Here is a 27427-nt window from a genome sequence, read left to right on the forward strand (position 1 = left end):
CCCCCCCCCCCCCCTTTTTTTTTTTTTTTTCCCTCCATCCCCCTTGCCTTTGGAGAAGACTTTGAAATGAAAAAGTTATATCTTTCATATCTAGCAGTAGCAGGTTAGGAAGAAGGTGTGTGGCAAAGGTATCCTGATAATTTCTTCACTACCTCAGGTCAGTATTCTCAAGTGGCAGGACAAACATGGACAGCAGCTCTCTCTGGTGACTGTTCAGCAAATGAACAGACTTTGACTTTTCTGAATGAAGGTTAGCTTGTACTTTGAAAGTGAAATTCAGTAATAACCGACCTAAAACAACTAGCATAAACTTTCTGAGTCAGTATAAAAGAAACTTGAGTCAGTCCAGGAAAATGGGCCACAATAGTTCTCAGTGTTTCAGCAGAGTATTTTTGTCTTATTTGGGGATTTTGTGCCACGTATTCAATTTAGAAAATTGAAATAACATTTATGTGTATTTTTGCCAGACTTTATGCTTCCCTTTAAAAAAGATAAAAATTGGTAATCATCATTTTCAAAACATTAGTAAAAAGGGAGTGTGGAAAGGAAGCAACCTACAAAACCTGTGATAAAGAATAAGTACTAATTTGATGTCCATGCAAGCTCACAATAAATAATAGAATAAGATATATTAAAGATGTCAGAGCGTCAGGAACCTCCAGATATGTAGCTCCTTAGTCAGATCTAGACCCTAACCACTAACTCTTGCATTGCTGTTTTGCTTAAACATTTTAAACTTTTTTTTCCTTTTAAAAATATTCTGCTGCTTTCATTGTGTTATCTATTCCCCAAATAATTTTTTCCTCTCTGTAATTTCCAAGTCTCCTGCTCATGCTCTACCTCATTTTCTTTCTCTCTTGGTCCTTTAATATCTTTTTATGTTGTTGCTCTGTCTTCTTTGGCTTCCCACTCTGTTCCCTTCTCATAATATTCACAGTTGTTGAAAAGTGTTGTCAACTTACCGAAGGAAGAAGGTATTGCTGCTTGATTGTAAAAAGACACTGTTACTACTGAGTGATGATTATTAGTACTAGTGTAAGGGACACTATATACTACCAAATATCTTGTAAGTCTCTATTTCTGTGGGACCTAGAACAGCAACTGGTGTACCCAAATACCCTGGTAATCTTGTTTTGTATTAGTTGATCATGAATTATGACTATCCACTATGTATTTCTTCAATTGCTTGTCATTATCCAAAATGTTTGATATAACTTTCTTTCATAACAGATTCATCATGTTAAGTTAGTGATGAGTAAGAGTACCCAAACTTGTAAAACCTATGGCACCTTGGGAGCTCTCTACTCACTTGAGTCATGTCATTGATGCTAATTTGCAGTAATACAGTCCTTTTGCAACGAGTATGGATGTAATAGTATTGTGCTATGGCTCATCAGTAGCTTTGACAACCAACCTTGGTCAACTTCCAAGTTGAAGGGTGCTCACAGCACAGACACCATTGGTGTAGTCAGTGATGGGATGAACAAGCGTTGGTCACAGTTTGACAAACCATAGCTTAAAGGAATCTTTTCCTTGAAACCTTGACTGCTATGGCTCTGTATTGAGCCCTATGGGTGAATGTGAGGAGGCTTGAACTCTTGCCTGCACTGTGCCTGCTGTGGAAGTAGGCAAAATATTTAACCGAAGTTTCATAAACTTCATAGTTTTTAAAAACTATATTTTATTGAAGTTTTTCTTGATGACAATTTGGTTTTAAGTTCTGATCTTGAGATGAAAGAAATGGCAGCCCTTCATCCATGTGTTATAGTAGAGGGCTGAAGTTCCTAAGAATTTTAAATGAGTAAAGGCAGAATTTCAGTTAATGTGTTTAGAAGGATATCTACGCTATGACATTTTGGCCGTGTAGGAGTTATGTCTGTGCCATCTTGCTTGTAATGGTATTGCATATACGCTCAAGGTGCTCAACTCAGAATAGATCTACACTGCTTTCATAAAAACCTCTGTGAAATGATCAGAGTATTGCTAAGCAGTAGAGGAGTTTGCAGCATCCAGGATCCTTGCGAAGTACCCAGGAGAGTCCCACTTGATGAGAACTTGTTCAGTTTGATCAAGGAGAAATTGATGGTCAGGGAAATAATTCTCAATTTTGTGATTGATTATCTGTAGAAACACTGATTATCAGGAAAAGTGGTGGAGTATGTCCTGTGTTACACTTCTAATCATGCATTTTGAATGTGCTGGAAACAGTATGCTATGTTGCACTTTTCTTTTTGTATGTGTTCACTCATGAAAGTCAGCTTGAGTTTGTCGCACTGTATTTATTGCTGTGTGAATAATGCAGTACTGGTTAGACTTTACATATTTGGAACACAATGCCTAACTGCTGCCCTGCCTGTATAATTATTAAGTATAGAGAATGGGTTGGGAAAATAGCTTTGAAAAAAGCACCTATTATAAATGAATGATTACTGACTTCACAAAGCATTCATAATATTGACAGCCAGTCAGGAAAATTAAATGAATGCAATTAGGATAGTGATTACTTTTCTCAAGAAGTGTGTGTAAGAAAGAGAGGGCAAACATTTGTACTTCTAGGCATCTTAAGACCAATATTGTGCTGTGAGAAGTGGCTTAGAGATGTGGCTTGTTATATACTAGGGTATATGTACAACAGGACCCTGAGTTAGTAAAAGCTTTGAACTGAGTGTCACTAAACCTCTTGAAGTGAACTTCTCTGGACTAGAAGACTTTCAAATTCAATTTTGCAAGTTTTATTTGAATAAAACCTAGAAAGTTAGCTTCTTACAAAATATAATCTTCATAGTGACCAGTGGGGGATAGATGTAGGTATAAAGAGATGTATGCAGGTAGGTCCTTGCCTCAGTAGTTGGTTATGTTTAGCTTGGTGAGTGGCAGCAAAGTGGGTGGGATTTCTCTTGGTTTTTTTTAAACCTTTTTTGGCACAAGCAGATTTTAATAACTAAGAACAATAATGATCCTGGTTTTATTTAATAACTGGAAGATACAGAAACTGAAGGGAAATTGGGAAATTATTTTGCCATTGAGTTGATAGGCAAAGAACTTAGAAAACAATCTTGGTGTGTGGAGGCAAGTGGACACACAGTTCTCATGCTGCAAAATTATAAGTTCTTTAACGTGAGTAAAAAAAAAAACACTATTAATCTTTATGTCCCCTATTCTAGACGTACTTCAGATTTAGTACATCCTTTTATTTTTCGTGCTTAACATGGTGGTGTTTGCCTTTCCTAACATACAAGAAGATGATAGTTGTTCTTTATGCAAACATCATCATCAAACTAATTAATAACAGTAATGTATATACTGGGAACGATAGTTACTCTGAGGGCATTTTGATTTTAATTATTAAATGTTCTGATAGTACATATGTGGGTGCAGGGTAGCATGTGTGAACATATCCTAGTTCTGCTTAATATTTTATATGTAATCTGCATCGTTTGTCTTGTTTTATACTAATTCTAGGCCCTATCCTGTCTTGCATCTGCAATCCTGTGATTTTTCCCTACAGTTGCTGTGTTGGTTTAAGCAAGCTCAGTCCTTCCCTGCATCTTCACTTCCCAGTGTTAGACCCTTCTTTACAAAACTACAGGCTAAAGTGGATCAGGAACTGGTCCTGGTGTTCAGTATCTTCCTCTTGGTTTTTTACTGCCACTGAGAGAAGAAGCATAGCTCAGTACGCTGGATGCAACTTTGCTCCTTTGATGCATAGATTTACTTTCCTATGATCCCAAACCAGTTAATTGTAAATTATTTTAATTTAAATATGTAGTATAAACATAAATACTTTTTACATATGTTAGAGACTTGCAGTAAAAGTGTGCTATCAGATTTTTGTGCCTTTGATAAAAGGATGCAGAAGACAGACTGCAGAGATGACTGATGAGAAGGGATGGGTGGGTTGAATTAGGATTATTTTGAAAAAAGGCCATTAAGAAAGAAACTGAATTGCTTTGACCATTTTGGAAATAGCATTTCAGCCCTTGTAGTAACAATTGTTGTTTCATGCCTAAAAAAATGTACAGTACTTTCTGTCAATTTTTCTGATAACTTTATAAAACACTAGATTTTGTTAAAGGCTCTGATTCTATCTTGATTACCATTGTTCAGATGAGTTAGTACTTGTTTTCATGAAGCCAGTTTCCTTTGAACCTGTGAATACTCAGTGTATTTCAAAAGCTCTGTACCGATTTAAAAGGCTAAAGAGAAAACTTAAAAGCCTGCAAATAGACTCATAGCAAAGACCTGAAAATGAGGAGAGTTATCAGTCATCCAGATGAAAGTTTATCTTTCTTTAAATTTTGATTTTAATAAAAGTGTACAGTCCTGTACACTGGACATAATTCACACATGCCACTTAGTAGTGTCAGTTTGATATTATTTTATAGATTATTAAAGTATCATAGGTATTTACATAGATTTATTAGAGCAGTTGCTGAATTTTCAGTTCTTTCAAATGAAAGTGGCCACAATGGTAATATTGCAGGTTATTAAATTTGAGGGCCTAAATGTTTGGCTGTGCATTAGCACAAGAGTAAAATGTTGCAGAATTCCTTGAAAACTCTGCAATATCCATCTGCTGAGAAGAAAATTATTTGCTCTTTTTCAGTAACTAACTGTGAACATCTGTAACGAACTGCATGTTTAATTTCAAGTCATTGCGTTAAGGAGTTCAGCTCTGCTGTGGACCTCAATCCATCTGCACCCCAAGTACCAGTGTGCTCCCTGCTCCAAATAGTGGCATGAGGGTGGCCGGGGAAGTCTGTTCTTAGTGATCTTTTGGTAAGGGTTGTACAGCTGTGAAAGAGGCGTTAGAGAATTAAGGGAAACATGGAAAAATAAAATTCGAAAAACCCAAACAAACCCAAACCAGAAAAAAACCCAAAACCATGGCATGGTCTCTGTGGGAATGTTGGAAACATGGTATACTGATTTTACTGATTTCTGCTTCCCTTTTCTTGTGCTGTGCATATTAGGACCCCCTAAAATTGACTCTCTTAAATGTTCCCTGTTTCCTGGTAGAAAAAGCTAGGCATTAGGTGTTATTTGGTTCCCAAGACACCCCAATTCCTAAGAAAAATAAGAAATATTATTGCATTATGCTTCTTGCAATTTTATTGTACAGTGTGAATGGCAACTTCCTTAATAAAGAAAAGTAGATATGACCAGAACGATCAGGTTTTGGGGTTTTATTTCGTGGGGCCTTGGGTGTTTGTTTTGTTGTTTGTTTGCTTGTGGGTTTTTTGGTTAGGGTTTTGTTTGGTTTTTTTTTACTATGTCCCTATAGTTTCCATGGCTTGTCAATGTGGTAATGCTGACATGAAATTCATGTAGTGTTCTAGAGTGGTTTTTCTTGAGAACAACTTAATTATATTTTTCATTTTGTTCCCACACCTCCAGGTACTTAACTGGAGGAAAAAAGCAAACAAACATTTATTAGTTAATTTAATGCTTTAGTTATTTTTAATTATTTTTTTTTTTAATACCATGCGTTCCTTAAAATGAGTCTGATTTTGAGTCATTTGAGTCTGGTTATAACTTGTGCTGAACATTATCTTAATGGTTTCCCATTTGATTTCAACCTGTTTTTCTTTCACTAGGATATCCTTGTCAATCAGCATAATTGTATGCAAGCTATGTAGAAAACCCCATTATGTTCATGTAACATCATAGATTTTATTGATACCACTTAAATGGTTTCAGGTTTTATGGGGGATTATAGATAGCATAAGAAAGAGTGGAAGTTAGAATTAAACATAATACTCTTGAAAAGTAACTGATTACACTTTTATCCCCCCTTTTTTTTTTCTCTTTTTTTTTTTTTTTTTTTTTCCCCCCCCCCTCCTCCAGCTTGTATTTACAGACAGTCTTCTGGAAGAAATTGTTAATCAATTAATTGTTGCCTGCTTGCTAATAACAGTGAATTCTGAAGTCCATTCTCCTTTTTTGTACTATCTGAAGGCTGGTAATCAAGAGAGCAGTCACAAGTACTTTTCTTCCCCAGGCCCTTTATCTCCTGTAAACCTGTAACCTTAGAAAGGTTGCTAAGAGAAGTGGTCTTTTTTTTGTAATGGGTGAGGGCTAATGATTTTCTCTGACTCCTTGACTTATCTTGGGTTTCAGTGCTGCCTGCTGTGAGGCATTTGAACCTGTGCTAGAGACCTGACCAGTGGAATGTCTTTTGGGTGACCTGTTTTTGGGATCTTCAGTTTTTCCAGAGATGTTTGGGGGAGATTCTCTTGCACTTCATGTTGGAATTCTGCAGGACCGCATTTTTTGCATCTTCTGTGCCACAGATGAATATAGCCTGTGGGAACGTGGGGCGAACAATTACGGTGATATGAAGTGTGGCGTCATAACTATACCACTTTTCCCTCCACCCTTACTTTCCTTTGGACACAGCAGTTGTAGAGTTTACCCAAGCCTAATGCATATGAGAATAGTGTGCTGACAGGTATCATCAACTGAACTTTGCCAAGATCTTGGTTATTCTTTGTGGGATTCAGTTTGCTAACCTACTGAATCCTGTCACTATGGCAGTGCTGTAAGCAGAAGAAGAATCAATTGCTGTTCTTCACCATGTCAAGTCAGAAAGCATGTAGCATCTTTATTTGTGCTGCAATCCTTGTTTATTCTTTTAAGCGTTTAGCAATGAAGAGAATGGATGTGAAGTGCTTTGGGGTTCTCGCATCTCTATCAGAACTTTTTAAAACTATGAAGCTATATGCCTTGAAATATGACCTTGTAATATTTCATAGGTCTTTTGAACTTGCAACTAGTAACTGTTGTGCATGTGGTTTTAATTAAAACAGATGCATGGTACTTCATCCTTAAAACTACTATACTATTACTAACAGCTTCCAGTGTTTACCAGGTGTTCCTTAACTTGGCATACTCTTGTGTCAACAGTAAGAAGCTCTACATTAGGTTGACTTTTCACTAGTATATCCAAGTTTTGAGCAACAAACATCAATTCTTTTCTATTAAAATTTTTCTAGTTAAAATCAGCAAATTTTTTTTTAAATTTATGTGTTGTATTCTGGCTTGGAAAGTCATTTACTGGATGCTGGTGCTGACAGAGCATTTGTGCCTTTAAAAAAAAGAAAGGTAGATCAAAGGAAGGGAAGTGCCCTCTAATCTGAGAGCATCCTTTCAGAGTAAAAATGCATATTTCATTTCTGCAACTCTGCTATTGTTAGCCTCTTGTGTACATGAACATTGGATAAGCTAAGCTCTCTGTGTACTCTTTTGATGCACATAGTAAACTAACAAACCGCTAACAAGTTGACATTCCTTTTATTATTTTATTAAGTCTTTTAACTGCTGAGAATTAAGAAAACAGAGCAAAAATAGCAAGTAGTACATTCTGCTTACTTTATTGGTCAAGCACATACTAGTATTTTGTGTGAGAATGTTCCTATTGATGCATGTTATATGTTCATAATACAGCAAAAAATCCTCACTGTGTTTCAGTAAAATTGATTTTGCTATGGGAAGTGTCAACATGGGGGTAATGATTGAATCTGAAAACTTGTTGCAGAATTATAGTCTTGCTGTGTATTCATATACATATTCATGTATATTCATATAGAGCTATAAATGACACTGTTTTTAGAAATACCAATTAATCAAACTTGATCTGTTTGACAGTTCTTTCATCCTTCTTTGGAGTGTAAGTTAATGACGGTGAATGTCAGTCTCCAGTGAAAGCAACAGTGTATCGTAGAATTAAGTCTTGAATGGTGTTGTGTTTGCATTCTCCACTTCAGCCTGGACATTTTTGGTGGACTTTATTTTCTTAATAGCAGATGATGATTAAATTGCTTCTACAAAATATTGTTCAAGATCTCAAACACACAATAGTAATAGAGTTGCTATAACGGGTTCGTTTGTTAATCTGAGCTCTGTTTTACAAAAATTGTATGAATACTGCTTTCATTTGAAATTAATCTTCAAAAAGAAATCCTGTTTTGTATAATAAGATGCCAGACTCACAAAGATTTCCTTTCTTGTTTCATAGACGTTCCATCTTCAGAGCAGCCTGAACTGTTCCTAAAGAAACTTCAACAGTGCTGTGTCATTTTTGACTTCATGGACACGCTTTCAGACCTTAAAATGAAAGAATACAAGCGCTCCACTCTTAATGAACTGGTGGACTACATTACAATAAGCAGAGGCTGTTTGACAGAGCAGACTTACCCTGAAGTAGTTAGAATGGTGAGTTTCTTCTTTCTCATGGTCTCTTTAAATCCACTTGCAATTCCAGTTACGCATTGTGGGCGAAATTGAACCCTGGAGTAGGTGGATTAAATGAGGCCTTTGATTTGTATTTTCTACTAGACATCACTTGGGGATAATTCTCCAAAGAAAAAAATATTAATTTTTATATATTCTTAATTAAAGTCAAGTAGATGATGGTTATTATAGTGTCACAAAAATATGAAGGGAAACCTGGATTGTTTCCTGATGGAGAAAGCTAGCAGCCATAAAATCAGAGTCCCTCACATTTCCCCCCACCTACCCCCTCTCTCTTCCCCAGTGTAAATAATGGAATAATTTTTGCAAATTTTTTATCTTTCTTTGAACTTTATCCAAGCTCTTGAGTGTGTACTTTAGGCAGAGATAGCTTAAAGTATGCACAGATAATGATTTTAAATAATAAATGCTAAAAATGTTGTATAGGATCAGTGTGAAAATTTCCTGGTTGTATTATGTGGATTCATAGAAGCTGCCATTAGAGTGGGCAAGATTACTCAACAATAAAGCCATACCTTGTATATATAAATTGTTGAATAACAGTTTTCAGTTTAAAAATGGAAACAGTACCAGATGCTAGCTATATGGTGAAGAACGTTCATTGAGATTGGCAAAATCAATCACTGCTTTAAAATGTTTACTCTCTACTACCATACAGAACCCTTATAACCTGTTATCTAAATGAGAAAGCAATTAGTTAAATGTAGATTTGGTGATTTTGTTTCCTAATGGCACTGTGTGATCATGGAATCCACTGGCTATGTGCTGTAAGAAAAAAAAAAAAGAATAGTTTTTACATTGCATTTTATATGCGCTTTATTTCTTTTCTGACGCACAGATAACATGCTGTGTTGCTTGTCTGTAATATTTAAAAGTAGCTGTAAATTGTGACACAATCATCAAGCAGCTAATAGTGAAGGAAAAAACAACAGAATTAAGAGTGTATGGAAAAATCTTAATATGGCTTCTCTGTGTGTATGCATTGTCAGAAAGCCTGTAAATGTGTGAACAGATTCTTCTCCCTCACCCTCCTTTTCTCCCTTCTTTACTGGACCAATCTTCTCAATGAACTGCTTTTCAGTCTGCTGTGTTATTTGTTCAAGCATGTGATCTAATGCACCATTCAAATATCAGTCTGAATACAGAATTACTAGTTCTTTGCTGAATTCTTCTGCTGGTGCTGCACTGTAGTATCTAAATGGTTTACTTGTACTGCTTGTGATGAATAAATTATATCGTACTCTTTGTACAGACAGGACTCTGATGCACAGGTAACTTCAATAAAATTGGGGACTTTTTCTGTGTATAGAGGATGACTCCAAACTCACCTCCTGCAAGAATTTGGTATTTTTTAAAAACGTTTCTGTTAGTGAAGTTGTATTGTTGCATTGACTTTGGTTATAGTTGTTTACTGCAGCAACATTTGTAGAATAAAGACTCTGCAACATAGTGTTATCTTAGGTTGGGCCCCAAGAAACAAGAAGAATTTGATCTGTATCTGCTCGTAAAATTCAATTTGAATCATAAATCACAACCTATGAAGCAATCTGAACTTGAGCTGTAGAAGAGATGCAAAACCCCTTTGCTAGCATGTCCGGCTGTCGCTGCAGTCCCTCATGTTGATTCACAAAGCAGTTTTTATCTTAAGGAAATGAGGCGTTGCCTAAATAGTTTGAAAAACACTGTTTTAAATAATTTTCTTAAATATAGTCTGTTAACTGATATGGAGGAGTCACTGGAAGTAAAGATACAGTGTGAATTTTTCTAGTGGATTTCACAGATATTTGTTAATGGAGCTTCAGGAATTCCAGTTTCTGTTTAGCTCATTTTTGATAGAAACTGTTCTGTATTCTTTTTTTCTAGTATTCCCCTGATCCTTTCATTTCATCATGCCCTTCGTCTTACTTTCTTCTGCCTTGCATTTGGGCTCCAGTGCTGAATTAATGCTGTTTTCTCTTCAGTGCCAGGGTACTTAAACAAGGGTGGTGGGGGGGACTGATAATGTTCTCAAGTCCTTTATCTGTCTATCCTGTGGCTCCTGACTGCCCAGACCTAGATTTTTTAAAAATAAAAGATGCCCAAGTAATTAGGGAAACAGACATTTTTTTTTCTAAAGAATTTCCTGAGAAAGTTGTAATGCTTAATTTTGTAAGAAATTCTAGCCTACAACAGATACCTGTGCTTTGATGAAGATGTAAGCTATTGGAAAAACAGTTTCAAAATTGGAAAGTTGGCACAGCCTAATTGTGCCCGTGGCAACCAGCAGTGTTCTTGGTGTATGTGCTCTTGGAAAGACACTTTGGGGGTTGTATTCCATGTAAGCAGAAGGCTGTGCAATGCTATTGAATTTATGTGAGTGAATCCACGCAAGTGCATGAATGATTTCTTTTGATCATCCCAACGAATGCTAATGCAATGTTTCTACTCAACCACATCATCAGGTATTTTGCAGGTATTTTGTATTGTAAAGACACACTATCTAGTTAAAGTGGTATTTTTCCTCCTAGTCTTTGCCTATAAAAGCAAGATATCTTCATCATTTTAAGTGCAGTTATACGGGCCCTAGAGGGAAAGGTAGGACTCCTAATATTCTATAAAATAAGTTTTTGGTACATATTTCCTGGTGAATAGACGACATTAGTCACTTCGTGCTGAAGCATCATGTTTGGTGTAACTCGTTCTTTGCAATAAGTGCATGTTCTTGTTTCATGCAGAATTGTGCTCATAATCATAAACTGAGACAGTCTTAACTGTGCACAGTTGGCTTCATGAGTGAAACTGCCATCTTTATCTACTTTTGAGGATTTTCACCTAGGTCTCCAACTGTGTTCACAAAGGAGCTGTCAAGTTGACAGTCTCTGACCTGTCATGGTATCTAAGTCCTGACCAAATTAGCATCCCCATTGACATCGTGGGAGTGTTTCAGTTGAAAGACCAGTATCTTAAAACGGACCAAAATGGAGCACAAGTGTTCTTTGTCCCTTTGGAAGGTCTCCTCCCTGTTATGTTTAGTGTTTATGAATCCAGGAATTAATATTTCCTGCTTGGCCCTTTGGGTTACTGTGCTTTGGAGGTGAAGTATTGTAAACAGATGAAAAAGAAATAAGCTGTTTTGTGATTTTTGACATCATTTAAGAGCAGAAAAAAAAGGTAGACAAGCCTGAAGCTGATATTTTAAAAGTTACCAATATTTATAAAGTGCTTTTTAATTTTAATTATCTAAAATATCAAAAAAAGTGATATCTGTGCAAAAACCTTTTTTGTTGTTGTAAAGTTTATAACATAGGTATATATTATTGTTCTCTGTTCATGACCCAAAAGGAGTTTGGCTTTACAGATACTAGGATAGAAAAAGATTGCCTATAAACTTCTTCAGAAACTCTAATATTTTTAATTACTTCTAAATGTGGTGGTGTTATGGTGTAAGGGTTTGAAAAACAGTCATTTGTGGTAGCCAGCATAACAGCTTCTGGATATTTTTACTGCCAGTCATCCTAAATACATGTCATTAAAACCTTAATCCCTAATCGTAATATCACGTATTTTCATCTTGTTCTCTTGAACATATGATATGATGTTGTCTATAACTAAATGTGGAATCACTTGGCTATTTGTCAACCTGTGTACATGTCCACTTCTCTAAGCCACTCTCTTTAGCTTGATACATACAGAAGTGTTTGGTACGTTATTGGTTATTTAAAAAAAATAAAATTAAGTTTAATTTACTAATGGCACCAAAGCAAGCTTGCAGTGGCCTTGTCACTGCCATCAATATCAGTTGATGGGAAGAGCAGTTGGGGTTTGTGTTAATGGCCCTAAGCTGGACAGATTTATTCAGGAGGGTATTGCTCAGTGTGCTTCCCCTGCAGTTTGATGTGTTGTTCAGAAGGGCATATGACATTCTTTAGAATTAGTCTAGTCTTAGGAAAAAAGGCCCTTGCCAATTAAACCACACTCTGCTAAGAAGGAAATGCCAGTAATATGACTTTATGAGCCAATAATTGGACACTTAATCTAAAATTTGTTCCTGTCTGAGCAAAATGTGGAGGCTTAAACTAATGATGCTGATTTTGCTGGTAGATTAAGCAATGGTAGTTGAATGAAATAAATGTTTGTTATTATCTGTGGTATCCCAAAGGGTGTATGTAGTGGAGCTTTTTGTGTTTTCTGGGTATTAAGACATAGATTGAGGAAACTGATGTCTTTCATTTAAAAAATTAGATGGGAAGAATTGACAAGCTGTTAAACTGAGAAATCTGGATTAATCTCTTTGTTGATGAGCAACATTTCAGCTCTCCAACTTGTTTCTTGAAAACTCAGCCCCTGACATTTACCATGATGTTTATGCAACATCTGTGGATGGTTGCCAGTCTGTAAGAGATGGCTAATGAAACTTTTTTGAGATACACCTTTTAGAACAGAATAGTAGTATTTTGTTCTCCTCTCTTTTAAGTGCAGAAATGCATTTGGCTTCCTGTTGTCATCTTTATCTTTTCTGTATTGACAAATCAAGTAAAAGAAGACTGTAATCTCTATAGCCAAAATGAAACATCATATTAGATATCTTCTGGCTCAGAAGCTATGTTGAGCAACACAGTGAAAGAAACTTGGTTAAATGAATACCCAGATCAATACCAAAAATTGCATTTTAAAGGTCAGATTTTTTTTTTTTTTTTTTTTTTTTTTCCCCACCAGCATAAATCTAGAGAGATTGCACTCCCTTTCTTGCAGGTTTGTCTCAACAGATGTGAGGGCAAAGTCTGATTAGGAGTTTGTGACAGACCTTTTAAACAGAAAGAATATCTTGTTAAGCCATGATTTTTTTAGCATGTTGAGGGACCTATTTTTAGGAAGTGTTCTAGCTGTTAGACTTCATAGGCATTATGAATTTCTTTATTTTCTATAGCTTTAGCTATAGCTTATGACTAAGTATGACATCCTGCTTGCTAAATGTTCATCCTGTTTAGGGTTTTCCATCTTAAAATGTTCTTGGATAGAGATCTTTTTGCAAGTCTACCTATATTCAGTTTTACCTTTTTGATTTAGCAAAAGCCCTGTGCATGGAATACTGTTGGTTCTTGTATTCAGAGTTAAAAATATAATACTGAATGCCATTTTGAGTTTAAGGAATATAAATGAAATCATATACTCTTACAAAAATTGATAAATAATGTATCTTTTCTAATATGAATTTTATATGACTTCAGGAATTCTGTAAAATATTAGGAAATAATCTTAACCTCAATTTTTGACCCCCAAAATAGACTTTGATTAAACATTGTTATGTAGGTACAGCCATGATGGAGCAAGCATGCTATCCAAGTTTAAATAAAATAGATAAAAATCACATCGTATTTTAAATTCCGTTCTTGTTTCTTTAATGTGAGGGTTATCAATTCTGTAAAAGTGATAAAATAACCTAACTTTGGGGTTTTATGCATTATTTCCAAATTCCTCTGTTAGATGCTTTTTATTATTCACGTTCTCTATTCACCTAGTTTGTGCAAAAACCATAATGCTTATTAAAAGAGGCTCTGATGTTCTGTGCTTCTCTCAGAAAATCAGTTGGAGGCAGCTCCTCTTGCAGTAGTTGTCCCTAATAATTTTTCCCGACAGTATGTAATTACATTTACCCGTATCCATTATTCCTCCTGTTGGTTACACAGGCCTTTCATTCGTCAGACTTTATCTGCATAATAGTACAGTGACTAGGTCTAAAGCAAAGAAATAAACTGGAAAAACATTTTTTGTTTCAAGAAGCACTTGTGTTGACTCCAGCTATTTTTTATTTGTTTTTAAAGAAGTGTACACCCACAACCCCCCCTTTTGGCTGTGTCATCTTCTTGAATACCTTTTGAGCATTGTGTCTGTCAATAAGCACAATGGACATCTTCTGGGGATTGTTTTCTGGCTTTTGAATTTTTTGTTTTGTTCTTCAGTTTGGAGTCCGAGACAGTATGAGTTTTGTAATGCTGTCTAGAGTTCAAGTTCATGTATTGGCAGGCTTTCACTTGATCTGATAGCCTGCTCTAGAGAGAGGGCCTTTTTCTGCTGGTACTGTGCTTTAATTTGTCCAAGATACTTGAGTTACAGCTATGATTTTTTTAAGATTGTTTTGTTTAGAATTAACTGGGCACACATTAAATAAATAACTGTTCCGCTGAAAGACTCTATTCAGGCAAGCAGTGGTGCAGAAAAGGACCTGAGCATTGTGAATTACTATCATGAGTATCTTAATATGAGTTTCTGGTACAGTGCACTGTTCAAAGAAGTGAATGTTGGTAAATTAAAATGGCAACATATAGAAAAAAAGAGGAGAAAAAAAAAAAAAAAAAGAGGGAGATGGTCTGCCTTTTTATACTACCCCAATACATTTGTGTATAGGTAGGAGCTCGAAGGAAGCAAAAATAATCCCAGGATTAAAAACAAGCAAAGAAACCAACATCTGTCTATGTTCAGAAGCTGTATCTTTCTATTTAGCAGCACAGAGGTTGAGAAGTGTTATGTCTATATAAAAATACCTATATATAAATAGATACGTACTGCATATGCAAATATATATACAGATGTAGAAGAGATCTGGTGGTTTAGGAAGAACCAATGGGGAATCAGGGAGATTCAACCTTGAAATCAGAAGCAGCACTGTGGTTAAATTCATAGTAAAACTAGGAGAAGACAGCTGGTGGAATAATTTATAATCTTTTAAGATAAAATTAGGTATTACTTTTTGTAAGATGTACTTTAGTCAAACTTCTGGGAACAATTCAGTGGGTTATATGGAGTTATTATAGCTGAGTGACTGCAGTAGTCACTTCAGGCTCTAAAATATGTAAATCCGTAAACAGTATTAAAAAACCACATATGCAGATATATTTCAGAAGGACAAGTTCTGTGTCTGTTCCAGGGGCCAATGTTGTCTCTCAGTTAGCATAGCTTCATGTTATGGCTCAATTACATTTTACTGTTTCTGTATGTTGTTAATAAGTGTGGTAGTTTAAACATTGTATGTGCAGAGATACTCGCTTTCAATTTCATGTGTACATGGGGCTTATTTGGATGGTTCCACACACTGGTAATAGAAGAACAGGTGTTCCCTGTGAGCTAATTGGATATTCACTTAGCCTGATTTTATATAGCTAATATATTAAGCTTTCCTGCATGTATGTTTGTTTTCACTTAAGGCTTCATTCAGGAAAACTATTACTGAGAAAAATCTTTGTTTCAGACAGCACAGAGTAGGAGCACTGAGCTGAAATTGAATTTGTGAAATGTTTCTGTTATAGCATTGTCATTTTTATAGCACTAGAGGGACAAAGAGAGGACTTCTCAAAACATTTATTCCTGACTTCAGATTAAGCCTCTTAGAACTTTATTTTCTAAAAGTTATTTGAAATATAAATGTGGTGATAAAACCGAAGATTTTGTGAAGGTTGTTACTTTTGACTGTATATTCATAGTTTCATAGTTCTGCATTGCCAGGTACCAGTCATCAGATCTGTTTAGAACTTGCAGCTCATTCTTTATGGGGGTATTGGAGCAGCCTTCCCTATCTTCTTGTTTGTTTTTAATGAATTAATATTGATTTGTAATTGCCTGGAGAAGTTTTTGTCTTGCTTCTGGTCGAAGTTGTGCCTGACTGACACACTGACATGGAGCTTAGAGGTTTCTGGGCATCTCTAATTAAAAAATTTATCATTTCAGCATTTCCAACATGATCTTGGAAATTTTAGATTTAGTGCCAATATGTAGATTTTACTGATTTGTTAAATTGGTTTCTGGCACTTGGGTGTTCAAATTCTGCAGAGTGGGTGCAGTGATATACTTTTCTCTACCCAGTTTGGTGTGTGCTTCTGAAAGGGACAGTCATGGAGAACAGTGTGCAGATGTCTTTGAGGACATAAGAGGGGATATCTGTCATGATACAACTTCGCAGAATATTAGAGTTCTGGTTTGCTTTACAAAAATGTCATCTGGATTTGGAGGCATTCCTAATCAGAGGAAGACGGAAGTCAGTATTGATCAATAGTCATTTGTGCTGGCTGTGGAAGAGGAATCATCGAGGATTGTACATGCAGGCTGGCAAGGATGTCCTTTGGCTTGATGATCAACAGAGGTCAGAAGAGAAGTGATTCAGCTATCCAGCTGAAGGAATTTTGGCATGCTGCTTGGGCCCAGGGATAAATACCAAATAGCTACCTCATGCCTATCTGAGAAAAATTATTCTTTCCAGATTTGATGTAGCGTATTCCTATCTTTGTGTGGTGGCTGTCAAGGTCTCTAATGTACAGCTGGGCAGTTCATGCATGGAAGAACTTGCTGCCTTCAGTTCTCCCTTAGAGGCTTATAAACATTAGCCACCCAGAGGCTACTGATTTAGATAAGCGTGCTATAAATTGACACTGCATGTAAATGAGCTATCATGCTGTGTTGGGGTGATTAATGTAACTGTAATGGCACACATTATCTTTTAAAATTATGATAACCTGGGGAAATCATGTAAAGATAACCTGTTCTGTCTGTTCTTCTCAGGAGAATATCTGCATTTTGGCTCCATATAGCTTATCCTTACTCCTAATGCAAAAAAAAAAGAGAATTAAAAGAGAGCAAACTGTTTACTAGGAGCATATTCTAACTTGCATTGCATTTACTCCTGCATGTTAATATCCTTATGCAAAAAACCTGCTTTTGAGTTGCCTTGAGACTAGACTTTTTTTTTTTAATAGGCACTCTCCAGAAATCATACTGATTTTGTTACAAGCTCAAGATTCAGGTGTCAGTGCTGGCACATAACTAATTGTTACTGAACCCTTCATACTTCTGTCATGCTGTTAAGGCCCTGGCACTGACTGCTTGAGGCTTGGTTTGACTTAATTTAAATCTTACAGGAATTTGTCTTGGTTTAGCTTTTCATTCTGAAAGTATGTACTTTTCCTTGCAGGTTTTGCTTGTGCTGTAATTCAATATTTGTTCCAGTCTCTAAACAAAACAGCTGATGAATACTTATGTTTTTTCTGATCTGTTGGTACAAGTTTCATTAATTTATATATGTTTAAATTTGCAGAAAAATTTCTTTCTTGTTTCAAATTAAGTTTAAAGCAGAAAAAAAAGGGCTATGGAATGCCTATGGTTTTGCTAGTTCCTTGTTTTGATCCAAATCCTGAGAAAGCTGGGATTTTTGTATGTGAAGCATTAACCAAAAATGTTTCAGTATTGCAGAATCCCAGATGTTTGGATCCAGGGCACCAATAGATACATTTCCCCCTTTTTACTTGGAATCCTTTGGGTCATCTACCCTCTTTTGCCCTGTACTCCAACACAGGAACAACTTTGTCCTGCTAATTGTGATCATTTTCCTCCTTTTCCTGCTCTTTCATATCAGGGATAGTAGAAGGAGGAGCTCAGGAATCCTGGAGGAAAGACAAACTATAATGTGTGTATTCTCTTGAGAGAAGTGAATGAGTCAGGGGAGGAGGATGGAGAAGAGAGAAAAAGAGTAGCTCCTAATAAGTGCTAGTAATCACTTGGCAGGTATGTGTACAGGGCAAGTAGAGTTCAGCATCTATCAGCACCGGCTATAGTAAGTGCTCTATCTGTTAAGGCTGAAAGTGTATTGGAAACATGAGATTTACATAGACCGTGAAGGCTTCTGTAAAAGTATGTTTTACTGTAACTGTAGTGAAATACACCCTCTTGTGGCAAGAAGGAAAAAGTCCAGGCAAAAACCCGTGTGACCTCTTTTTTTTTTTTTTTTTCTATGCTCACTGGTTTGCCTTACACATCTTTTGTCTTTCCCTTATGTTCAGTGAATATTCCTCCCTAGTATGCACCATGTGTGCTTTTCTACAGTTTTCTGTCGTTTCATCTGTTTATGCAGTACCTGAGTCTGTTTTCTTTGTCTTGCAAATTCTAAAACTTCACTCTATTTCAATCTGGTTTTATCAGTATTTGGATCATGTTTAAACTCTTGGTTTTAAAGTGCCCTTTCTTAATAAGTTGCCAACATATTGTGAAAATATGCCTTACAGACTAACTTTAAAACATTTACAGGAGTACAAGGCTGGAAAAATAAATGAAGATGTTGAAGAACATACTAGTTTTGTTTCTTAAATAGTTTAATTTGTCTGAACTACTATGAAGGGGTCATGTATAGATGGGATTAGGAGATAACATGCAGCTTTCCCCAGCTGTTTGATTAACCAGCTTAGAGATGGGTCAAATGCGGTAGCAGAGTGCAAAGACGGCACAACATCACCTTCAAAGTGCAGCAGAAGCCATAAACATGTTTGCAGTTTATTAGATTTGCTGCATAATAAGATGTACACTCCATTCAGCACTATAATTAAGCGAGGAAAGCACTCTGGTTCAGTCCTTGCTGGTAGCATGAACCTCACAAAGGCAAACAGTCTCAGCAAAATACCTCTAAAGATTAAGCAAAGTGAACCAACCATGAAAGAAAATGTGGGCTAAGTGTCGAGCAAATACTATTTGTTGCTTGCATTTAGTACCAAGTTCTGTACTTGGCATGAGGTGTCCAGACATATAATATGTGAACAGTGCTGGCAACTCTTTCACAAGTGCTGACAGATGAGACCTTAAGGAGATACCATTAATGTTTTCCCTGCGCAAAGGAAAATAACCAAGTGTTGCATGAAAACACTTGTAAATGCATGTTGGTGACATTTCCCACAACTCCTAAATGGTCATGGCTCTCAGCCTATTGATGACCTGCAGGATTGGGAGTTACATGTCGGTGGACTCATCTGGAATGCGGATGACAGAAATGGTGGCAGATGGGGTAATGCTGGGATATCAGCGGAAAGAAGCAGAAAGCCCTAGAGAAGGGAAAGCCAAGGGTGGTGACAGGTTTGTGAAGGGACAGGTTCCTTAGACCTGAACTTTGTCAGCACGCAGAAGAAATACTGATTATGTTATGGAGGATAGACTAGGTATAGACGTACCCAGTCCTGAAATCTAGTACCTATTTGAAAAACAGATCTCATCATACTTTCTTTCACTTTTCAGGTATCTTGCAATATCTTCAGAACTCTCCCACCTAGTGACAGCAATGAATTTGATCCAGAAGAAGATGAGCCCACCTTGGAGGCATCATGGCCACATTTACAGGTTTTTGATCACTTATCTCAGAACAAATGCTTATCATTGCTTAATGTATCTAATAATTTTGTCAGCTTTTTTTTAACCTGCGAATCAGAACTAGTTTGTGACACAGTAACATTTATCAATATTGTTCATGACTATAACATAGTACTTACAAAGACAAGAGAGTTCTTTGTGAAATTTGCAACATGCTAAAGCTTTCTTTCAAAATTGTATCGACGCTGCCCCTCATATTCCTGTTTTCCTTCATTGATTTAAAAATGATTTTGCTTTCCAAACTGCTCTGATGCACAAATGTTTTTCAGCAGCTTCAGCAAGAGCAATGGGGGGATAATACTTCTAACAGTTTTGCTTTACTGAGGGTAGTTAATTTTCATACAAAACCACGAGTGTTAGCAGCTGATCCAAAAAGTGAATGAGAAGCTACATCCCTATTTAAGTCTTCCTTCCTCTCCCTGGGCTGAGGTTTGCTTTCAGGTGTTTGTAGCAGGCTGCATGCTCAGTGCTGTGTATCATCTCTTCCTCTGTACAAGTGTCAATGCAAGGTATTGGACAAAGAACATAAACTAAGTTTGGAGAAAGCATAATTGATGCTAATGCAGTAAATTATTTTGTAGAAAATGTAGATGCAGATCCCGTCTGTGTTAGGATTGATGGCTTATGCCACTAGTAAATTTAGAAGAAGTTTGCCTGAGTAACAGTTTGTGGAGTCTGGGAGTTTCTGTGAGCAATGGAACACAGTTGATCTCAGCTTGAAATGAGGATTTTATTTGATAGTTGTATGCAAAATCCTTGCCTGTGAGCAGTTTGTTTCACTCTTTTGTGGTCTCAAATTTAGAATCTGTTAAAATGTAGGTTTCATCCCTCATTTATATTTAAATTAAAAAAAAAACAAACAAACCAGAATATTAAACTCTTCAAGTCATCTCTGAACAGCTTTGCCTGCCTGGAAACAGCACAAGGCATACATGCCTGTTATCTTGTGTTTGTTGATGCTACTGCTGTGGTTTTAAAAGTAATTACTTACGTGGAAATGATGGAATTTCTTAGCTGGTGGATAATTTACCATTGTCAGGAAGAAATGCACGAAAGTATTTGTCAGGAGTTGATGGAATTGATTTCCTGATGATTTCAGATTAGTTATGTAAGCTGTCGCTTTTTCCATGTCATATTGCTGAACCTCTCTCCCCCTTCTTGCTTTCCTCTTGCTTCCTTTTAGAAGTCAAGAGAACACTGACATAAAGCATCAGCAGCAGAATTGCACTGTATTGGTGTTTTCATGGAAAAGTTTAAAATTATTTTTAAACGTAATTTTTAGCTTCCTTTCTCCTTTCAGTGTTAATATTCATACTCACTGAAGTCAGAAAGGAAAAAAAGGTTCAATGGCTGCTCTCCTTCAGCAAGGAGAGTTATTAGCTGGTAGCTTATCTGATCAGTGACAGGTTAGAGTTGCAGTCTTATGAGGCCACGGTAGTCCCTGTTTCATTTCACTTCCTTTTTGCCTCGTTTTTATTTTTTTTTTTTTTTTCTTTCTCTACTAAACAAAGTCTGTTACTGTCCCACTGATTAGTTTAGGTGGAGGTGAAATTTCATGAAAGTAAGCAGGTTTTCTCCAGCCCTGGGGCTAATCTTTGCAGTAAGTTAGGAACTTCTGAATAAAATCCGGTTTGTATTCTTCTTCTGTGTTTCAAGTTGTAGTAGAACGCTACTCTAAGCAGTTTCTAATTGAATTTAAATATTTCTAACTGTTTTACCAGCCCTTTCAGAATTGTAATATCTGTATTTGATGTGACTTCAGCAGTTTAAATTTAAATTTAAGTTAAAAGAGGGACGTTTAAATGTGCTTTCCAATTACTCTAGGAAGCTTTGCAAGATGATAACAAGCATTACATGATGGCAGTGCCTGTTCTTGGTGGTGGAATATCTTTGATTGGAGTTAAATAAGCAAAACTAACTTAAAAAGCTCATGTAATTAATTCTAAGGTAGCAATTTGCTAAAGGAGAAAGATATTTTTCATTTTGAAAAATTTTTTCCTCTGTGAAAAAATAAGTATTTTATTTTCTAGCAAAAGAATTTAGGGAAATACTTAAAAAGAGGAAGCAAGTCATAAACTAAACCATCAATATTTTTTTTCTTTTGCAGCTTGTATATGAGTTTTTCATACGATTTTTGGAAAGCCAAGAATTTCAGCCCAGCATTGCCAAAAAGTACATAGATCAGAAATTTGTATTGCAGGTAAGCTGATCTGTTTTCTCTAAAGCTTCATTTTGCTTTTGAAAAAAATTTCTTTAAAAATGTTTTGTTTAGAATTTGGAAGTGTAACTTTATTTGCAACAGAAAAAGGCTAAACAAGCATATACAATTAAAGTTTCAACCTGTGGAGGAAGGGAAAATATGTGTGTGTGTGTTTATATGTCAGTCTCTGTTGCTATAGATATATAAAATAGTTGTTTTGGTTCCAGTTTTGATACCTTAATCAAAATACTTGATTACTGGTTGTGAGAGAGAGCTGAAAGAGTAACTGTTGAAAAATGAAAGGTTTACTGTCAAGTAGTCTAAAAATGCTGCTATCTAGAGAGACTACTTAAACACCAGTTTTAAAGTGTCTTGATACTGTTAAAATATTTCTGTTGGAAGGGGAGGAATATTTTTCCCTTCTATCTCTGCTGGAGACCTGGTAACAGGGGCAGAAGTTCATTAACAAACCTGTTCCTAGCACAACACTGAAAACAGTGGTCAGGGAGAAAGTAATTCAACAGGCCATATAAAGTTCAAGCTCTATTAAAAGCATGGAAGAAGGAGGCGCATCAAGAATAAACAACCGGCAAAGAACGGGTAGCTTTATTTTTGTAGTTTGCTTGCCATTGTTCTTGCTAAATGAAGAGGTGGCCTCTGTCAGTCCGTCAGCTGGTAGCCACAGATTTTACACGTATTTCCTCTTTCTCTTCCTTGTGTACAAGCTAGGCTTCCTGTGTACTTTGTTATTTCACTTGAAACTACAGTACTTGGTCTTCTCTGCTGAGGAGTTTTCATCCAGGCCTTGACAGATGCTGGAACAGATACGGCTGAAGGAAGATGTTTGCTGGGATAGGCCAGAAAACTCCACAGACAAGACTTTTATCTTAAGCTTTTGGGAATAGGCCTGTCTTGTGTTTTCTGTTTCCATCAGAAAGAACTTTGCGGTTAATGCTGTCTATAGCTTGCTTTTGAAATCAGGGAAATTTAGAAAGATTCCTACTTAGAAAAGGGAATTTCCTTGGGGGCTGAGACTTGAGAAAAAAGGTGAACTAGAAGTGGCAGGAGATACTCAGAGTTCCTGAAGACCTTTCTCTCACCCCTTTGTCATGGGGCTTTTTTTTTTTCCCCTGTAGTGTTCAGGCAGTAAAAGTAATACTTTTACTGTCTTTGTATGTTATTTGTATAAAGAATACCTGAAAAACAAAGCAAAGAGAGTAATTTCTGTGCTTAAATTCAAAGATTCCAAGAAGAGACCTTGGTTTCCTTCTTGATATCACAAGTCTTTCTTCACTCTGCAAAAGCAATGGGATATATTTCTGTTTTTATTTTATCCATCTTCTAAATAGAAGAGCATTTTTCATCTGAATCAAACCTCTGTGGTGAAGTTTCTTTTTGGTTCTTCTAAACACTGATTTGAACAAATTTTGCACCCATATGATCATCCACAACCTGGTGGAGATTTTAAAAATACAGGGGGACTAATCACTCAGTTTTTTCAAACTGATTTTATTTTCTTTAGATATAACAGAATTGCATTAGAAGGAATGCTTGTGTTCTACTTCAAAATATAAAGAAAGTAATTCCTAGATGTTCCTATTACGTGCTGCTGAACTTGGTCATGACTGGCAGCATCCCACTCACACCCTCTCAAGGGCATTCAAACCTGTTACAATTTGGCACAGGAGAATGGGTCTAACCCAGTGATTTATTTTTTTTTAATTTAATCCTGTTAAGTCTTTATTAAATCTACTAAATGAAAGAATGGTAACTACTGAAAGAGAGAAATAGAGATTTTTGAAACCTACATATCTGAAAATGTACGATACAACAACTAAGAGTTCGAACGAATTCTAAGAATTCCTAAGTTCTCGCCACATGGTTAGATGATGTGTTTCTATATATTGCTATGTGCAGTGTGTCAATTTAATGTTCACATTTTTCTATTAAAAGTTTCTGTTGAGCCTTACATATACTTTCAAACAGATATGTTTCAGTGTGTATAAGTGTTTGTATTTAGCCTGTAGGAACTGGGGTGTTCTTCCACTTCTTACTCTGTTGTGCCTCTAGAGTAGCTCCTAAGAATCTGTGACTGCAGATCACTTACATAGGAAACCAATTTGAGGTTTAAACACATTAAGCATATTTGGTGTTTTATGACACTGACAGCACAAGTGTGACAAGTCTTTGAAATCAACTTTCTTTCTAAATTAATTTGGGTTTTTTTAAATTTGAGTAACTTTAATGAAGTGTTTCTTGGCAGTAAGAATGCCTGTATGAAAAAATGATACAGTTCTTTTAATGGGCATTTTTCAAGCTTTTTCTTGTTTGCTTGCTTTTTCCTTCTATATTTTAATATAGATGTGTTTCTGGCTTGCAGCTGTATGTTTTGATAAAATGCTGTACTTAACAGTGTAACTGTTCATTTCTGAAGCCTGCTTATATACAGTCTGAAATGGTTGGCAGTGGTTGCTAAGAGACATACTATTCAAATATATCCACAAGTGTCTGTGTTATGTAGGTTGCTATTTTGGAAAATTTATTTCCCTTTTCTATCTACGCTTAGTGTTAGAATAGCCACGTAAATTATGGAAGTCTTGCAGCTTATCCATAAAAATAAGATTTTATTGTTGAAACCTGATAACAAATTGGACATATCAAAATAATTAGTCTTAGTTCAGCAATGTTTCCACAGAAGATCTGTATGAGAGAACTGGAAATACAAATATTTTGCTCTTAAAAGCAATCCAATAAGAAAATTAAAAACATAAGTGTTTCCAGCTGTTTGCTATCTTTGGGTGAAATTTGCTATGTGGGGAAGGATGAGGTGACTTTATTTAACTGAAGAACTAATTCAATGAAGCAATGTGTTTATAACCTCTGGAGGGCAGCTGAAAAACCTCATCGTTTCCTCATGAAATTCCCACCGCAGATTCTTACTGCAAGGAAAAGATAGTGGGTTCTCATTACAAGCCGCAGAAACATCTATAACACTGAAAAAGAATATGTACATCAGTCCTAAACCTGGATGTTAGAAAGCAAAATCTCAGATACCTTAACAACTTCAAATCATATTTTTGGGTTTTTTTTTCACCTTCTCAAAGTTGTGTAGCAGTTTAACAGAGATCAGGTAGTATACAATCACTGACATATCTACTTATAATACGTATTTATAATTCATCTATTTGTAAATCCAGAATAATTTTGTTTTCTGCCATTCCTGCAATAATTTTCTGACAGCATCTTACACATTTGTAAGACCTCTTTGGCAAATTATCTTAATTTCTCTTGCAAGACAGGTACTGGTTGACAATTACTTTCTTTTTCATGCAAGAGATATACTGATTGCTTATGACTCCTACCTTAAATTTCCCTATTATCTTTGCCTTTGGGGTTAGGGTGGGGTATTTGGGGTTTGTTGGTTGGTTTCGTCTTTAAATAAAATTTACCTTCAAACTTACTCCAAATGTTTGCCAGAATAGCCAATGTTGTGGTGTCAAAAAAGTTGAAGGGGTGAGGGGAAGCTCATACTTTTGTAGTAGAGGGATTCAAGGCGAATAGATACAAAGATCTGCAGGTGATATTCCCGCTGCTCATTTCATGCCTTGATTCTCAGAGGCATCTTCAGGTGTCAGTGTTTCAGGATATATTTTGTAGAGTGCAAGACACTGGATGGGATTCTCTGTTGACTGAGTACCACTTAATCATTTTGCTGTTTTAAAATCTTAAATAAGAGAAAAGTTACTTAGTAAAGGTGGGTTTTCTGGAGGTGGGTTGTGTGTGTGTGTTTGCTTTGTTTGTTTGTTTTTCATTTGTTTTTCTAAACTGGATATTGAAGCTACCACTTTGTTCAGCCTGGAGGATTAATTACCCTGATGTTTTGATTTGTGTCTATTGGTGGAGGTCCTGTAACAGCAGATCGAGTACTGGCATAGACTTCACTGTTGAGTCTTTCCACAGTGTACAGGCCATGCAGTCACTAGGAAGGCTTACAAGCTCATAATATAAATTACAAGCAATTAGAAAAATATGACCTTGACACAAAGTTGTGGGAACAAGATAGAGCAAATCAGTATCTGTTAGTTCTGCAGAGTGAAGGAATGGTGGATGGTAAGAGGCAAACTGTCTTACTTTGTAGGTATGATAGCATTTAAGAATTATTTTATTTATTTTTAGGGAGAAGAAAGGCAGCATTTTGGAGCTAGTTAATCAGAAGTTTATTAGTTGTTTGAAGGTTTCCAAAGTTTTGTTATGTCAGAAGTGGAACTTAATAAACTGAGTTCTGTGATACTGCACTGGGGTTACAACAGATTTTTTTAATAGTATATTTCTACACCTTGGGTAACATGGATATCACATTCTTACATGTGTGTGCTTTCATTAGTTTAACTTTTATATAGGAGTCTGTTTCATACTTGTCAAATGTCTGCTGTTTCAGTTCTCTTTTTCCTTTAAACACAGCTGTTGGAGCTGTTTGACAGTGAAGACCCTCGAGAACGAGACTACCTAAAAACAGTCTTGCACAGAATTTATGGCAAGTTTCTGGGTCTTAGAGCATTTATCCGAAAACAGATTAATAATATTTTTCTACGGTAAGTTGTGAAAGAAGGTACTTTTCACTTATGAACATTTTAGGAAACTGATATATTACTTATATTTAACTCTTCTTTTTTTTTAGATTTGTTTATGAAACTGAACACTTCAATGGCGTAGCTGAACTGTTGGAAATTTTAGGAAGGTAAATGAGTCTTTTGTTTAATAACTATCTCAAACTTCCCTTCTGGACACGTCAGAATAGCACTGGATTTGGAAGAAGTATTACTATAAGCCCTGATGCTGAAAACAGATGTGCACACATGCCCATCTTTAAGCCTCTGTGCAAATCTCTGTCACATCTTTGCCAAAAGTATATAACTGGATGCAGGTTACAGCCAAAAAGTGTTGGATAGATTTTGTTTGTATGTATGTGTGTGTTAAATTTTGCACTTCATCCTTACATGCTGCAGAATATATATATTTTTTTTTTTAGCACATGATCAGTGTGAATATTTTAAGTAAATCTAATTCTGGCAATTTAATTAATCAAGAACACCTTGCTTATGTGAGTTTACAAACCACAGAGACAAGGTCTTATCTGTTTGGCAACAGGTTTGTGCAGCTGTTTATGTGATTATTCCTAAGTCAGAGCTGAACTGCTACATAGATATGTACTGCACTGCTAATATAAAGCAGGACAAAAGTCAGCACCTGTTTACAAATGGCATGAGCCTACTATTTGTAAACAGGTGCTGACTGCTAAATTATTTTAATCTAGAAAGTGCTTGTTCAGACCTCAAGGATGTTTTCTGAGATGATAACACTAACAGATACTTCTCTTCTGTTTTCTAGTATTATCAATGGTTTTGCTTTACCTCTTAAGGCAGAGCATAAACAGTTTCTGGTGAAGGTGCTGATCCCTTTACATACTGTCAGGAGTTTATCACTCTTCCATGCACAGGTATAAATTATAAAATATTTTCTGCTCAGAATGATTTTTTTTTTTTTTTTATGGTTGTTTTGGAAATTTAATTGCATAGCACATAAAAGGTAGGGGAATAGTTTTGAAATGTGGAAAAAAAATGCAAGAGATTTTAAAAAAAATTAATGTGCTTTACATGATAAAGGTCTTTCTTCTGTCCTGATTAGATAATTAAAAGTGTAACATACACCTGTAATATTTTGGGGATTTTGTTTAGTAGTTAAGCTCTCTCTAGGTTTTCCTCTCTGCTGTTTTCTCATTCTTACAAGTTTGCCTTTCCCATCCCCTCTCCCAAGAGGATG

At 36.0% G+C, this 27427-nt stretch overlaps 1 protein-coding gene across 1 annotated transcript in view; it reads left to right on the forward strand.

Moving 5' to 3' along the window:
- PPP2R5E (protein phosphatase 2 regulatory subunit B'epsilon) overlaps positions 1–27427 on the forward strand; it is an 80212-nt gene that overhangs the window by 40394 nt on the left and 12391 nt on the right. Inside the window, 6 exon segments of the mRNA XM_026849405.1 lie at positions 8018–8214; positions 19276–19377; positions 21515–21607; positions 26069–26199; positions 26286–26345; positions 26996–27104. Coding sequence (XP_026705206.1) covers positions 8018–8214; positions 19276–19377; positions 21515–21607; positions 26069–26199; positions 26286–26345; positions 26996–27104 — 692 coding nt within the window.

The sequence above is a fragment of the Athene cunicularia genome (assembly GCF_003259725.1).
Source record: "Athene cunicularia isolate RWA chromosome 5 unlocalized genomic scaffold, athCun1 chr5_part1, whole genome shotgun sequence".
Taxonomy (NCBI): domain Eukaryota; kingdom Metazoa; phylum Chordata; class Aves; order Strigiformes; family Strigidae; genus Athene; species Athene cunicularia.